Source organism: Argopecten irradians, chromosome 3 (genome assembly GCF_041381155.1).
Source record: "Argopecten irradians isolate NY chromosome 3, Ai_NY, whole genome shotgun sequence".
NCBI lineage: Eukaryota > Metazoa > Mollusca > Bivalvia > Pectinida > Pectinidae > Argopecten > Argopecten irradians.
The window spans coordinates 56,267,642-56,282,189 of NC_091136.1; the positions used below are offsets into that span (position 1 = coordinate 56,267,642).

Here is a 14,548-nt window from a genome sequence, read left to right on the forward strand (position 1 = left end):
GATTAAAAATATATGCTGGGTAAGTTTTGTCCTCAAGAGAGAAGTCGCGCCTTATGGAGTTGTCTATTATGTTGAACTAACAGACGTACACCTAATTTGTTTTCCGGAACCTTTGTCTCTATATCAAATTTTCATCTGTAGCTACTTATTGGCAATTTACAAAGCAGTCTGAGGGATCCGTTTTCTGTGATTGACGTTATATTTGGTTGGATAAGAAATCCGGCGTCCATTAGGAGATGTTTATTCGGACTGGCGTTTGTCCAGTAGCCCAATAAATGTTATATGGACCCAACCTATCAGACGCTTGATAGACAGGTCTGGTGAGAGACAGATAATGACAACGACAGGCCAATGACGGGACAGACTGGACAGGCAAAGACAGGGCAGTGACGGGACAGATTGGACAGGCAATGACAAAGACAGGCCGGTGACGGAACAGACTGGACAGGTAATGATAAAGACAGGCTAGTGACGGGACAGACTGGACAGGTAATGACAAAGACAGGCTAGTGACGGGACAGACTGGACAGGTAATGACAAAGACAGGCTAGTGACGGGACAGACTGGACAGGTAATGACAAAGACAGGCTAGTGACGGGACAGACTGGACAGGTAATGACAAAGACAGGCCAGTGACGGGACAGACTGGACAGGCAAAGACAGGGCAGTGACGGGACAGATTGGACAGGCAATGACAAAGACAGGCCGGTGACGGAACAGACTGGACAGGTAATGATAAAGACAGGCTAGTGACGGGACAGACTGGACAGGTAATGACAAAGACAGGCTAGTGACGGGACAGACTGGACAGGTGATGACAAAGACAGGCTAGTGACGGGACAGACTGGACAGGTAATGACAAAGACAGGCTAGTGACGGGACAGACTGGACAGGTAATGACAAAGACAGGCTAGTGACGGGACAGACTGGACAGGTGATGACAAAGACAGGCTAGTGACGGGACAGACTGGACAGGTGATGACAAAGACAGGCTAGTGACGGGACAGACTGGACAGGTAATGACAAAGACAGGCTAGTGACGGGACAGACTGGACAGGTAATGACAAAGACAGGCTAGTGACGGGACAGACTGGACAGGTAATGACAAAAACAGGCTAGTGACGGGACAGACTGGACAGGTAATGACAAAGACAGGCCAGTGACGGGACAGACTGGACAGGTAATGACAAAGACAGGCTAGTGATACACCAGTGGAGGTATCCGGACGAAAAAGTCATAATTTCCAAACATAAATATTTTCATGTTTCATTTAACAAACAGAATTTTATGTTTCAAAGACATCAATAACATTTATGGGTTATGATAATGGATTAAGTTTTCAATCCCCAAGGAGAAAAGTACGCTTGTATCTCAATTCAGCGGATTTTGATGGCTCATTCGCAAGTTATTTCAAGTCAGCTTGATGCACAATTACCATACACACATGTCATAAAAATATGTCCCGGTAGAATCGTTATCAGTTAAAGAAAAACATCAATGGCAATTTCAAGAAATCAGAATGGTGACATCTGAGTCTAACTGAAAACCAAATATATCGCGGTGTCCAAAATAGCTGTAATTGTTGTTTGTTTTAGTGCTCACCGAGAAAGTGTACAGAGAGAAAGACTTACCGCTTGACCGGATGCTCTCCTCTTCCGCATGACAAAAGTTCATGTTTGGGGTTCTCCACTTATATTATCTGCATGACCTTGACTACATGTGTGATAGTATTATCTTAAAAGACATTTAAAACAACATCTGCCGCTAAGATGATGTTAAAATAGTATACAATATAGTATTCTCTACGGAAAGCAAAGTCACAAGGGTTATTGGTACATCGTTATTCTGTTTTTGCATATTACTTCCCTTGCGGGTAGGTATCGATTGTTATGTCATTATTTTGTAAGCGCAATTCGCGGCGTTTTCTCAAAAAAGTATGACGTTAAGCTCACAAACACATGACGTCACAATCAATATCTACCCGCAAGGGCAGATAACTCTGAAATATGCAAATACATAATATAAATCATCAGATGGTATGAAATACCCGGTTATATGATGAACAAGTATACGTTTGATAAAGGGAGACGTCCAAGAAATACAAACATCGTTAAACAGTATACTTACCGGTTAATGTTCGTCTACAGGGCCGAAAGAAGTCATGTCTTTTCTCTATTTAACTACCCAATAGGATAAACAATTATCTGTTCGATATTTTGGAAAACCATATTTCATGAAAATATAGAAATATTGTGTTAAATGTAAAAGTATGTAAAACATGAGGGGCCAGATGGCGTTTAACAGGGACATGCCCGTGATCAGTCGTTTGGTCAACTCAACTATGTATGTATATTGTTCTTACGGACAGTACTATCAGACATGGAGGAGGCATATCGTCACAGTAGAATGGTTTTATTTTTATTAAGGACATATGATGTAACCATTATATATTTATTGATTAACCAAGAAAGCAAAATAAAAGAAAAAAGTAAAGATTTTTCCTTTAAGGTTGACGTTATATTTATTGGTTTGTAAACGTTGTATAATCTTTTTTATGATAATAACTTTTTATTTAAGTTAGAATCAGGAAAATCCTTATCCTTTTGAAGGAAAAATATGGTCTTTAATACGATTTCTGCGTATCTATTTTATAGTGAATCTAAATCCGGGACTGCATTTGGGAGACCGTACATCACATAGCCTTGGTATTTCCCATTGCAATGCCGCCCGGAAGGATCCGACATAGCAACAGATCGGCGTCGCGAGGTGCCAGTAATCTGACTGAAATCAAAAGAATCGCCGATGTCTGTGAAAGCGGAATGAAGAGAGAGGTCCATTATCAAATGTCAGCAAGGAAATTACTAGTTGTGTGACTGTGTGACAGTAGTACAGACTTGTTATTGAGGGATTCAGCTCTGACAAAGGCTATTAGCTGGACATATGTTACAGGGTGTCGTCAGAAAAAGGAATTGTCAACTTTACAAAGCGGTTCTCGACATGGACGTTTAATATGTCAACACTGATCATGTTAAGTGATGATAATACGGCTTCCAATGTAAAAACAATAAGTCACTAACCAATGGCTAAAATCAAACGCTGTGACGGTGTCATTGGGCGTGATTTTAGCTTTAACATGAGCTTAAGTAATTTTATCGATATGTATCAACTCCGGTGACTACAAAAAATCATATTAATGGTGCTACACGGACAAATGGTAATTTCTGTCTATTAAAACAAGAGCAGACGAATCAGTAGCTTTCTTCAGCAACAAAACTCACTTACTTTACACCATCATTGAAAAGGTTGGGCTTCTTATTTTACATCAGAGTAAAAGTATTTGAAATAATTAATTGCATCCCGAAAAAAATCCATGACACTATGTCATAGATATGGAATGAGTTACTGATTGTGTAGACAACATAGCAAAACAAATGACTTTATATGTATGTTTGTGTTAATGAGACATATACGATGTAACATCACTTGTCGTCCAAATGATAATATCGTTTATGCTTTGTCGGCGATGTAGCATCTTTAAATGATATAGTTTAAGAATGGAATGAGACTTCGTTGATAAGGTCCATCGAACCGTGGATTTGTCAGGTATAGGGTGCTCAGACGCCTGGGACAGGAAGTAATCTTGAGAGTTAGAAGGATTAATTATTTTCCAGTCTGAATCGTACAGGTTATATGTATTTTATAGGTATAATGTATAATGTCTAAAAGGCAAGGATGTGTTTATGGCATGTTGCCTGGTAAACAGAAGCATGTCTCTGCATAGCTAAGAGCTCATTTATATAGGTAAATATATTCATAAGGATATCAGAGAATGCTGGCACTGCAATCCACATGGGTATATTGAATACGACAAGTGCAAGATACCTGTACCTTGAACGGTTGTACTAAAGCAAGGATATACAACTGTATTTGTCATCCACCCCCCACCCCCCATTTTTTCTCTCTCCAAAATTAATAATAAGCATAATATACACATTGTATATCAAAATTATTTTTGGTATTGATATAGAGAATAAGCATAAAAATCCTGTACGTCATCATACGCCTAAAGAAGAAAAGAACACGACTTTAACCTACATCTGCTTATTGTTATAGAACAATGTTGTATAGTCTCAAAATCCTTCATATTGTAAACGTTTGAATTTTAATTTATTCCGAGGAATATACTCCAGCGAGACTTGAAATCGACGATAAGGAAAGTTCATATGACATTAATCTATTTCGTAATTACATGACTTTAACGACGGTCTGTTCAAATACCAATACGAATATAATAGGATATTATCAACAAATATTGTTTAATAAAGATTACATAGAACTGTTGTATTAAAACAATTCCATTTTGAAAGGTAATCGCGCATGCCGAATCAAAGTACACATGGTTTTAGATAAAAATGTCCCAGTGCACCACAGATACACCAGGGTCCTTTTAGAGTTATTTCCATGTGACAGGTAGTGAGGAGCTAGATTTATAGAGATTACAGGGCTTAGTTCTAAATCCAGTACCTTTACTAGCCCTACTGATTGATTAGCAGCTTTTAATGGGACTAGAATAACACTTGTTTTAAAGCGAAACTCTCAATTCAGCTAACAAGTCAAACGTAATATGGCATATGTACTTTGAAGTACTTTAATGAAAGAAGACAACATATCACAGATCCACACATTCGTATGTTATCGAGTCATATCACAAACGAAAACCTTGGTAATCTTCGAATGAGCTAGATGGACCATGCTCAGTTCGAACAAAACACGATGTAATTGGAATTGGTCAATAAGAAATAATGCTCTTTCATGAAACAGATCAGAACACATGTATGAAATCCATCGCAAGAAATAATAATTACGATGTTAAAAGTAAAGACTGAAATAAACGTACAATCTGATGATGCCTCACTACACTAGTATCACTAACAGGAATTCTTATATTTAATCTACTGTATTTAATCACATAAATGATTCAATAATATTGACTGTAATCAGTGCCTCCCAAATTCAAGGATATTTAAATCGTTTTTATACTAACTGTGAACGAAATTTATAGATCAGGATAAAAGTCTACACAAACGCAGGAGAATTTTCAGGATTACTTAAGGATTAACTTGAATAGATTTTTTATGTTATGGAGATATAACACAAAAATCTGAGTGTACTCTAAATAAACCGCGAAGCGGTTTATGATGAGAGTACACTCAGATTTTTGTGTTATATCTCCATAACATAAAAAATCTATTCAAATTAATCCTTATAATTCAATTTACTAAAGATAATCTCTTCAACATTTAAAATTCATTTTGGGACTCTGTTGTCTATGAAATCATTACGCCGTCATCTCAGCCAATCAAAAGCAACGTTATAAACGGCGACGCCATTTTTTCCTTTATGGGCTGATAAAGTAAATTTTTAAGCCAATGAAAATGCTCGTAACAAGCAAAATTGAATTATTAGGATTATATATTATAGATGGAATTGTTGTTGGAGTATTACCTTTATTGTATACGAACTAACCAATCCTATTGTCATGTATTAACCCTGATGCGCTGAAGTCTGAATCGCCATGGATCGTCCTATAAATGGTACCAGTAATAAAGACGACCAACAGATTGGTATACCATACAAAATAATATATATATTCACTGTTTTGCATCACACCTTACAACATAGTATTTGTTTTCTAAAATACGTTTTTTTCTTTAATGTGTTTAAAAGTACTATAATATTGAAGATATTTTAACATTGTAGTAAATCTGGTGAGGCTTTACAGTGTTTTTACCATAAAAATTCGCTGTTTTAGTTTTTCATCTTGGAATAGACACCCCTATACACACACACACACACACACACACACTTGTGTTGTAGAAGTTATTTTCTTATTTTGATCTGAACCCTAGAAAACCTTCACATCCAATACAACTAATGACAATTGTCAGAACTGTCAGTCAAGTATTCACCAATACTATTGTAAAATAAATCTTGATTGTAACAAACACCAACCGATTCAGTGGTCTAATTAAATCTAATAAACTCCATATAAAGCAGTCAGCCAAACTATCAAATATCTGTTTAGCTATAAAACCTCTCACAAATTGTTGTTTTTGCTCAATCGACAGTAACATACATTCTTATTACCATAAAGAGAAAAGTTTGTAGTCGCATGCATGCGAGTATATTGTTTAGATTGGGTAATCGATCATACGAAGGAATCATGTTAGAGTGCCCTTCAAATCTATACATACACTCCCATCACCATCACGAAATACAGAAATGCTGATCGCTCTAAAATACTAGTTATTTTATGTTGATGTCGTAATCTTCACTGAAAGACTGATGGATTTGAACAAGTAGTTGAGAGTTTAAAGATAAAAAGTTGACATTTAAAAATTATTTTCTGTGATTCTCCATTATTGTGACATCCAGACAATATGTGGATGGTAGTGATGGCGTTTATGCCTTCTGCTGTTTCACATTGCATATGTCTTTCCAAATATAATTTCCAGTTGCATTTTCTCGTTGAGAATTGTTTAAAGTACCACAGCCAAATGGCCCCAGAACACGCACAGAGAATGTATTTATAGTCGAAAAAATAACCCAAATCGGTAACGTAATGAGTATTTTACATGTGTTAATTGTCAGTGATCAGAAGTCACAGAAATCAGGACAATTTTGGCAGTGCTTGTTTTTAAAACCAATTGTATAACAATGTATTATCTTTTTTTCCCCTATAGCTGATGTACTACATATAGGGATTGGATTTCGTTTCTATGTTAACCATGCTTGTATGGAGCAATTCCTCTAAGAATATATTTTATGGGGTGCGTTAGCGCCCCATATTGAATATATTCTTAGAGGAATTGCTCCATACAACCATGGTTAACATAAAAACGAAATCCAATCCCTATATTTACACTCACACGACTTTTTATTTATATTTTATGCAATAAAATCGTCATTTGAAAGTGACGTAATTATTCAATAAAAGTCGGTCAAAAGTGGGAGGAGCTTACTCATTTAAACAGCGAATGGTGACGCTTCACGTAAGGTAGAATTATTCATCCGCGACGACAAAAAAGTTCAATATTTTAGTGTAAAATAAACATGACAAACAAAGTCAATTTCAGAGATAATTTTATTTACTCAGATCAGAACTTTAAATATATATTCAATTTTGCTAAAAGTTAATATATAGCGTAATAACATAAAGAATTTGTACACGGCCACATGTGTGAACTCGGTGACCGTTATTGTGCAGCGAGGCGAAGCTGACGCACGCTTACACACTTTAGTTTGCCGAAGTTGGCAAAACACCGATTTTCAAGTAGCTCAATGTGTTTTAGATGTCGTCTGACTTGACGGTATTACATCCTTTGGACCCATGTGATTATATAATCTACGCTTAGATCCATATCGCCATCGATAGATGAAACAAATTCACTTGTGTTTGATGGATACAATGTATTTGTGGTGACGCGGAACTGTCAACACGTGGATTATATTAGCGGTGCATGTTTTATAATACACATGATTAAATACTCAAAGAACAAAGACAAGAGGATGTGTTTATAACTGACCTCTATCAGAGGGTCTCACACCCGTCCACCCCAAAGGCTCGATCGTAGGACGAACATAGGCACAGAGGTAATGTTTACATTTGACACCCATCATTTTTAACAAAAATGAAAGCACGTCGCCCCGGTCGGGATATTTTTCCGTTTCTTTATACAATTGTAAATTTAAAAATTGTTTGAATCATATATAAATATAAAACATGTATATATTGTTTACATTATTCCAAAATTCTATGAAAAACAACAATATACACGTAATGTTGCGTCAAAATGTAAACAAAGCCATGCGTTTCTTTTAAAAAAAAGTAGTCCTTTTACGTTGCACAGAACATTTCCTTACGCAAGTTCAAAGTTCAATGTTACCATGCAGTTATGGTAAACAAAATCGGCTAGTATTAGCGTATAGTGACCAAGCCTAGCAAGTGTAAATATAATCAAATGGTCGTTACGAAATGCATGTCATTTTGTCGATAGAAAGTATCTCATTGAACAACTATATCACATCGTGTCGGTAGATTGATATCCCATATGGTATTTATATATTATTACGTTCAACACCAGTCAAAAATTAAAATTGATTTAAAGATACTCCACCGCTGGCAAATGGGCGTTTTTTCACTATCAAAAACAGGATCAGACGATTTGATATTTTTATTCAATATCAAAAGTTACTTACTTTACACCAAGTTCTAATTATAATTCAAGTTAAAAATATATAAAATAATTATTTGCATCCCGAAAAAATACCGTGGCACTGTATCTTATATGGAATGAAGTATTGATTGCGCATGCACAAAGGCAAAAGAAATTATTTTATATCATTTTTGTGTTAATTAGACATATATATACATGATGAAACACCAAGTTCAAATGAGGAATAAAATTTATGCTCTGTCGACGGTGGAGCATCTTTAACAAACGACGATAAAAAAAGCCTTTGATAAGCATACACATTACAACAATAGCTATATTACGTAAATCAGTGGAAACACTACTTCTCTTCTGATTTCATTGATCATTGAAGTTTATCTGCTTTAAATCATCTCGATCCCCATTGCGTTCTTGGTTTGACAAAGCAGCCGATTATCCTAAGCTAAAGAAGCGTTCCAAACCCAGTGATAAGCATTTTACCAGCCACTGGTCTGATTGCCATACATTTTACCAGCCACTGGTCTGATTGTCATACATTTTACCAGCCACTGGTCTGATTGCCATACATTTTACCAGCCACTGGTCTGATTGTCATACATTTTACCAGCCACTGGTCTGATTGCCATACATTTTACCAGCCACTGGTCTGATTGTCATACATTTTACCAGCCACTGGTCCGATTGTCATACAATTTAACAGCCACTGGTCCGATTGTCATACATTTTACCAGCCACTGGACCGATTGTTATACATTTTACCAGCCACTGGTCTGATTGTCATACATTTTACCAGCCACTGGTCCGATTGTCATACATTTTACCAGCCAATGGTCTGGTTGTCTTACATTTTACCAGCCACCGGTCTGATTGTCATACATTTTACCAGCCACTGAGCTAATTGTCGTACATTTCCTTATCAGCTGTCGTCTGATCTTTGACACGATCTGTATATCAAGTGTATAACACAGCAGGAAACATATTCAGAAGTCAATACTAAGTCTTTGTCAAGAAATGTTTAATGTTTATCGCGTCTAAAAAGTAAATAATTACATAGCGTGACTTTTTCGCGCGTTTTTATTGGCTCAGCCCCCAGGCACGATTTAGCCATAGTCCCGGCACTATGGTTTCCCGCGGGACTATGGTTTGGCGCGCTTTTTGTTACAAACGTCATATTGACGAAAATGACGTCAATGTCGCTATCTGCGCTGTTCACTGGCAAATAAGCTGGGTTCGGACGTCGTTTTGCAAACATAAATGTCACGGTTTGGAAACTTGAATGCTAACAAATTTACAAAAGAACCAAATAACAAATTGAACTGAGCAGGCAACGAAATATGCAGTGAGTATTTTCAAATATTTCTGCCTAGAAAATGTATTTAGACGCCTCCGACCATGACATTTCTAAACGTTAGACGTGGCCGGCTCGGGTACTATGCCATCCCTCGACAACACTATGAGACCAAAGTGCCCTCAAAAGAAGGCAATAACATATAAATACTGTATATTGGAAGGCTCATATGCCCATCAATCTTAATTGATTACAACTAAATTTGTATCAATGACATTCCCACTTCTAATATTAATGTACTTTACACGTAAAATTTATTTAAATGTTTACTCATAAAGACATCTTTGATTGTGTTTCTTTCTCAGCGACGGAAACGCACTCACTCAATTAATGGATTAATAATTTGAAATATAGGCCGTAGATTTTTATTAAACTTTAAAAAAAATCATTATATCATAATTCAATTGTCTATATATCCAGACAAAACAATTTAGAAAACAGTGTCATCATTATAAACGATTTTGATTATTTTAGAGTCAAAATGCGGAGACATGTCTGCTCACTAAAAGCAATGAGCATTGTGGATGCCATTAAGAAATTATCGTTAAGGTTTCGGGATTATGTTACACTGTATTGCATAAGAGGCTAAATGTACAGTTGGTATTGATGGTCGACTTCGTTATTGAAAGCAGTAATACAAGTGACAGAAACGTGTCCGTGGAATCCGTGTCTACATTATGTTGGGCGGTATGCCTAATGGAACATTGTCTTACATCTAATGTGCATGGAGAACACTTAGCGTGCAGGTCAGTGGGCCTATTAGTAAGTGAATATTAAAATTCATTTATTGCCGAAAGCGTTACGCGCTTTCAAATGCCCTTTATCATGCCCCAACAAATACATATAAATAGTAATGTAAATGGGATGATATGATAAAAATGGGTTGTAACCTTAATCCGATCGATAATTCGATGTGATATCTATCTTTTCTGTTCATCACCATCGCGCATTTGTATCAATATAAAATTATGTCTGTGATCCATATTCAAACAAACCACGTCAAAACTTGCTTTAGAGTAGTTTATTTACTGACACTGAAGACCAAATGGATTAACAGAGATGATAATATCGTCAAGTAGTCATGTACTATGGTTATAACTTATATAGACATCGTCATAAGGCATCGTGATAAGTTATTACTATAAGAATATATTTTAGATTGATAAGGAAATAGTATAACGCTACCTATATTATATAATTATATAGTTGTATTGATTAATATATATTTATATATATATCCGGTTTTTTTTTAATTTTAACACGGCAATATTCACAGCGTATACGTCACACTTAATGTTTAAATAATATCACGTAAACAATATGATACTGCTTGTTTAGTGTATATATAATGTATTTTAGTATTATTTTATTGCTTTGTATTCGTAGCATTATTGCGTAATTCTCTCAGAATAGTTACTTCGGGAGAAAAACATTGAATATATAACCTTTATACTGAGCGACAACATGTTTTGTAAACTGGCGATGACCACAGGTTTACGAGTTTTTTTTGTTGTTTTTGTTTTTTGCGCGCGCGTCGTAAACCTTTGGCGATGACCAAACGTTTTCTACATGTTTTTTACACGTTTATTGGGACACTATCCTTATATGATACACCGTCAGACTCTGTTTCAGTAAAATCTATAAATGTATCGTTACGGTACTTGATTACTGATGGGAATTAAGGAAATAACGACACGGATTTCCGCGATACAATTTCTGAAGATATCCTTTTGAAACTAGAGACATGTCTCTGTAGCATTGTTTTACACCCAACTAACCCAGGTCTTTTGTCTGACATCTCGCTGTTATATATAGGTTTGTAACTTGTCTTAGTTTCCATACAAGTTGAATAACCTGTTCCCATTCATTTTTTGAAATTATTCTTTTGTTTCAAAATAAGACATGTTAAGAAGTCAATTGTTTTTCGCAATATAAAACAACTATTACAAGAAATCAGTTATACGGATTGTTAACAACACAACTACTGGTATATTAGTACTATGTTTACTGTAAACTGTTTAACCAATTAGTACAAAAGTATAACACGCCCACTAGACCATCAATGATAACAAATGCCTACTGGGTTTCACGAACTAAATCTACAGAACAATTGCCTAATACCATCCCAACACATTATTTACATTAAAAAAATTAAATCATAGGTTTTGCTAAGAAATTCCGAAACGGTTATTGTAACAACTCTATGCAGTAAATATATGCCAAATGAGGTCAATTAAAAAGTTCCATTTTGATAAATCTTATTTTCTATTTCAAATTAATTCAATACATTATAGTGATTACATTATGCTCTTGTTTCCATGTCAAACAATAGTTCACAACTTTATGGGTATAGATGATCTACCCACCGCCCTTCCAGTCAAAACGTAATTGTGATAATTACATAATCATTGGTTTTCCAGTGTCTACCTATCCATTAACTATAACATACTATGGCTTATTTTTGTAATAGCTGTCTCTGCTAATTCATCCAAAAATATCCTGATCACTATATAGCTTACTGTATATGTTACATAGCACTTTTTAATACCGTGTCACCAGTGTATAAGACCTCTATACTACACGTGATGTTTTAACTCCAATGGTTATTATTACAATACTAGGTTAATCCACTTGGGAAATAGTTGGGTAACACCATGGTCAGTCTGAATGATCATAACAATCTAGAAATGTCGTCAATGCAATATCATCAGCCCGGCGAACAAAGCTTTAGAGCATTCCGTCAAAAGTGTGATGTAAAGTCGATACTTTTTATTTACAAACAGCTTGACCGGTTTGCTGTATAAACAAACGCTGATGTGAGGTCAAATACCAATTAGGACAGTGAACGTCACTACAATACAATTTATATACCAGGTTTGGGTGTAAAATACACTAAAATGGCAGGCATATGTGTCTAGTCTCAGGGACGGAACGGGAACTGTGGATGATTCTCTGTATTAATATGGTCATAAAAGAAGAAGAATAGAGTAAGAAGAAATAAGTAGAACACATTTATGGTTAATAATTGTGATTCTGATGATTATGATGATATGATAATGATGATGATGACGACGATGATGATGATAATGATGATGCTGCTGATGATATGATGATGATGATGATGAAGAAGATGATGATTATACTTTTATAGTTAATGATGATGATGATGACGATGATGATGATGATGCTGATGATGATAATGATGATGATGAGTATACTTACAGTTCTGTGACATTCTGGGGTAGATCCGTCGGTATGTGTTCTACAGTACCACCTTTACATTTGATTATTACGTCCTCAATTTCAAAGTCACAAATACACAAATCCGAACAACTGTCAGCTGAAATAGTTCTAAAAGCCAAAATCAGACCCACCAAAACATTCATTTTCACCATTTTACAGTCGCCAGAGACTAATGTTTGACCTTTCACATGCGTGTCCTTATAGATGTGGGTGTCGATTACGTGCTCACTCCTCGGCCGTGTATTGAGAGAATCATTGAATGCTATCGAACGGCATAACAGAAATTATCGGCAGTACTGTTTGGTCCTGTGATAGGGGAATAATACCATCAAACGGAGAGTGGGGCGGTATACTACACCCAGAGGCGAGCTGACCAATAAACAAAGTCCATACTCATTCATATTGGCTGTCGGGGACTTTTGATGGTTATGTTCATTGAAAATCAAGGAGTCGGTTAATTTACCTGTAAAACGGTAAAATACTAATAGAACACTGAGTGTTAAAAGGTGTGCCGAGAATTCTAAATATCACACAGAAACACAGGCTAATGCTTACATTTGATTGGTTAGCCAATGCTCTTCATTATAAATATTCGCTATTTACAAATTTCAATGCGTCTTAAACTCTAAATTGATTTAGCATGTTTACCTTTATACATTAGTAAACTATTTAGAAGTCCTAAACTGAATGCCCTGAACACCTGTTATATAGATAACACTAAGATTTGTGATTAAAATTAATCTGAATATTATTACGTTAATTCGACAAAAGTTATTTAATGAAAGCATTAATCACTTAATTCGCATGCATTTGCTTCATTACTGTCTTCATTATTTATATTTGTAGCCTTAAATCTTTGTTTTGAGAAGGCGTACACACAAGATTTAAGATTCTCAAGTCTTTATGTTGCTGCCATTCTAAGATTGTAATGATCAAGTTGTTCTACATTAACTACTTCTAAATAGTCTAAATAGACAGACAGACGACAGACAGACAGACAGACAGACAGACAGAGAGACCAGCTGTATAAGTGCCCCATAATTCATGTTACACTTTCAAAATGCTATAGCTTTTTGAACAACACAAAAGATATATATGGTATATATTTACATATGCCCCTATGTAGACAACGGGAGGGGAGTTGCGTTCAAATTAGCGTAAACGCAATGACGTATGAATACAAACGCAGTGCAGGTTCGGACTACTTCTAGTTCACGCTTCGATAAGATTTTGCGTCATAAGTTGACGGATTTTAAAATAACAATAAAGAGTTTTTATTAGATCCAATTAAATATGTATTTGACATCAAAACAAAACATGTGTTCAAGCATTGTAACGGTAATAAACTACAAAATGAATCGCTGGTCGGGGCTACAACCGGGAGGCTTTCCTCAGGAATGTTCGGGGAATCCCATAGTTACGTCAGATGTACATGTGTGTACGGTCACTCATCTCACCTAAATATACAGAACATCTGATTGTCGGTGAATAATTCTGGGAGCGTCTTAGCGAACAATAGGTTAACAGATCATATACAGGTTTCCAGAAAAAAAACATTACAGGTAGCCTATCCGAAACAGTATCATCAGCTTAAATGGCCCCGTCTTTGCATTCAAAATAGGCCTACACACACGCAAACACTTGTCTATCCTCCATACAATAAAATAAAAGTCATGACTGCGAAGAATTTAGTGTATATCGGGTTCATTCAGCAGCTCATATC

General features: G+C 35.8%; 1 protein-coding gene across 1 annotated transcript in view; it reads right to left on the bottom strand.

The window, feature by feature from the left end:
* The window catches only part of LOC138319159 (follicle-stimulating hormone receptor-like), a 75,736-nt gene extending 62,613 nt beyond the window's left edge, over positions 1 to 13,123 (bottom strand). Inside the window, exon 1 of the mRNA XM_069262102.1 lies at positions 12,805 to 13,123. Within this exon, the coding sequence (XP_069118203.1) occupies positions 12,805 to 12,977 (173 nt within the window). The 5' untranslated portion in view covers positions 12,978 to 13,123. The remainder of the gene's footprint in view (positions 1 to 12,804) is intronic.
* Between the last annotated feature and the right edge of the window lie 1,425 nt (positions 13,124 to 14,548).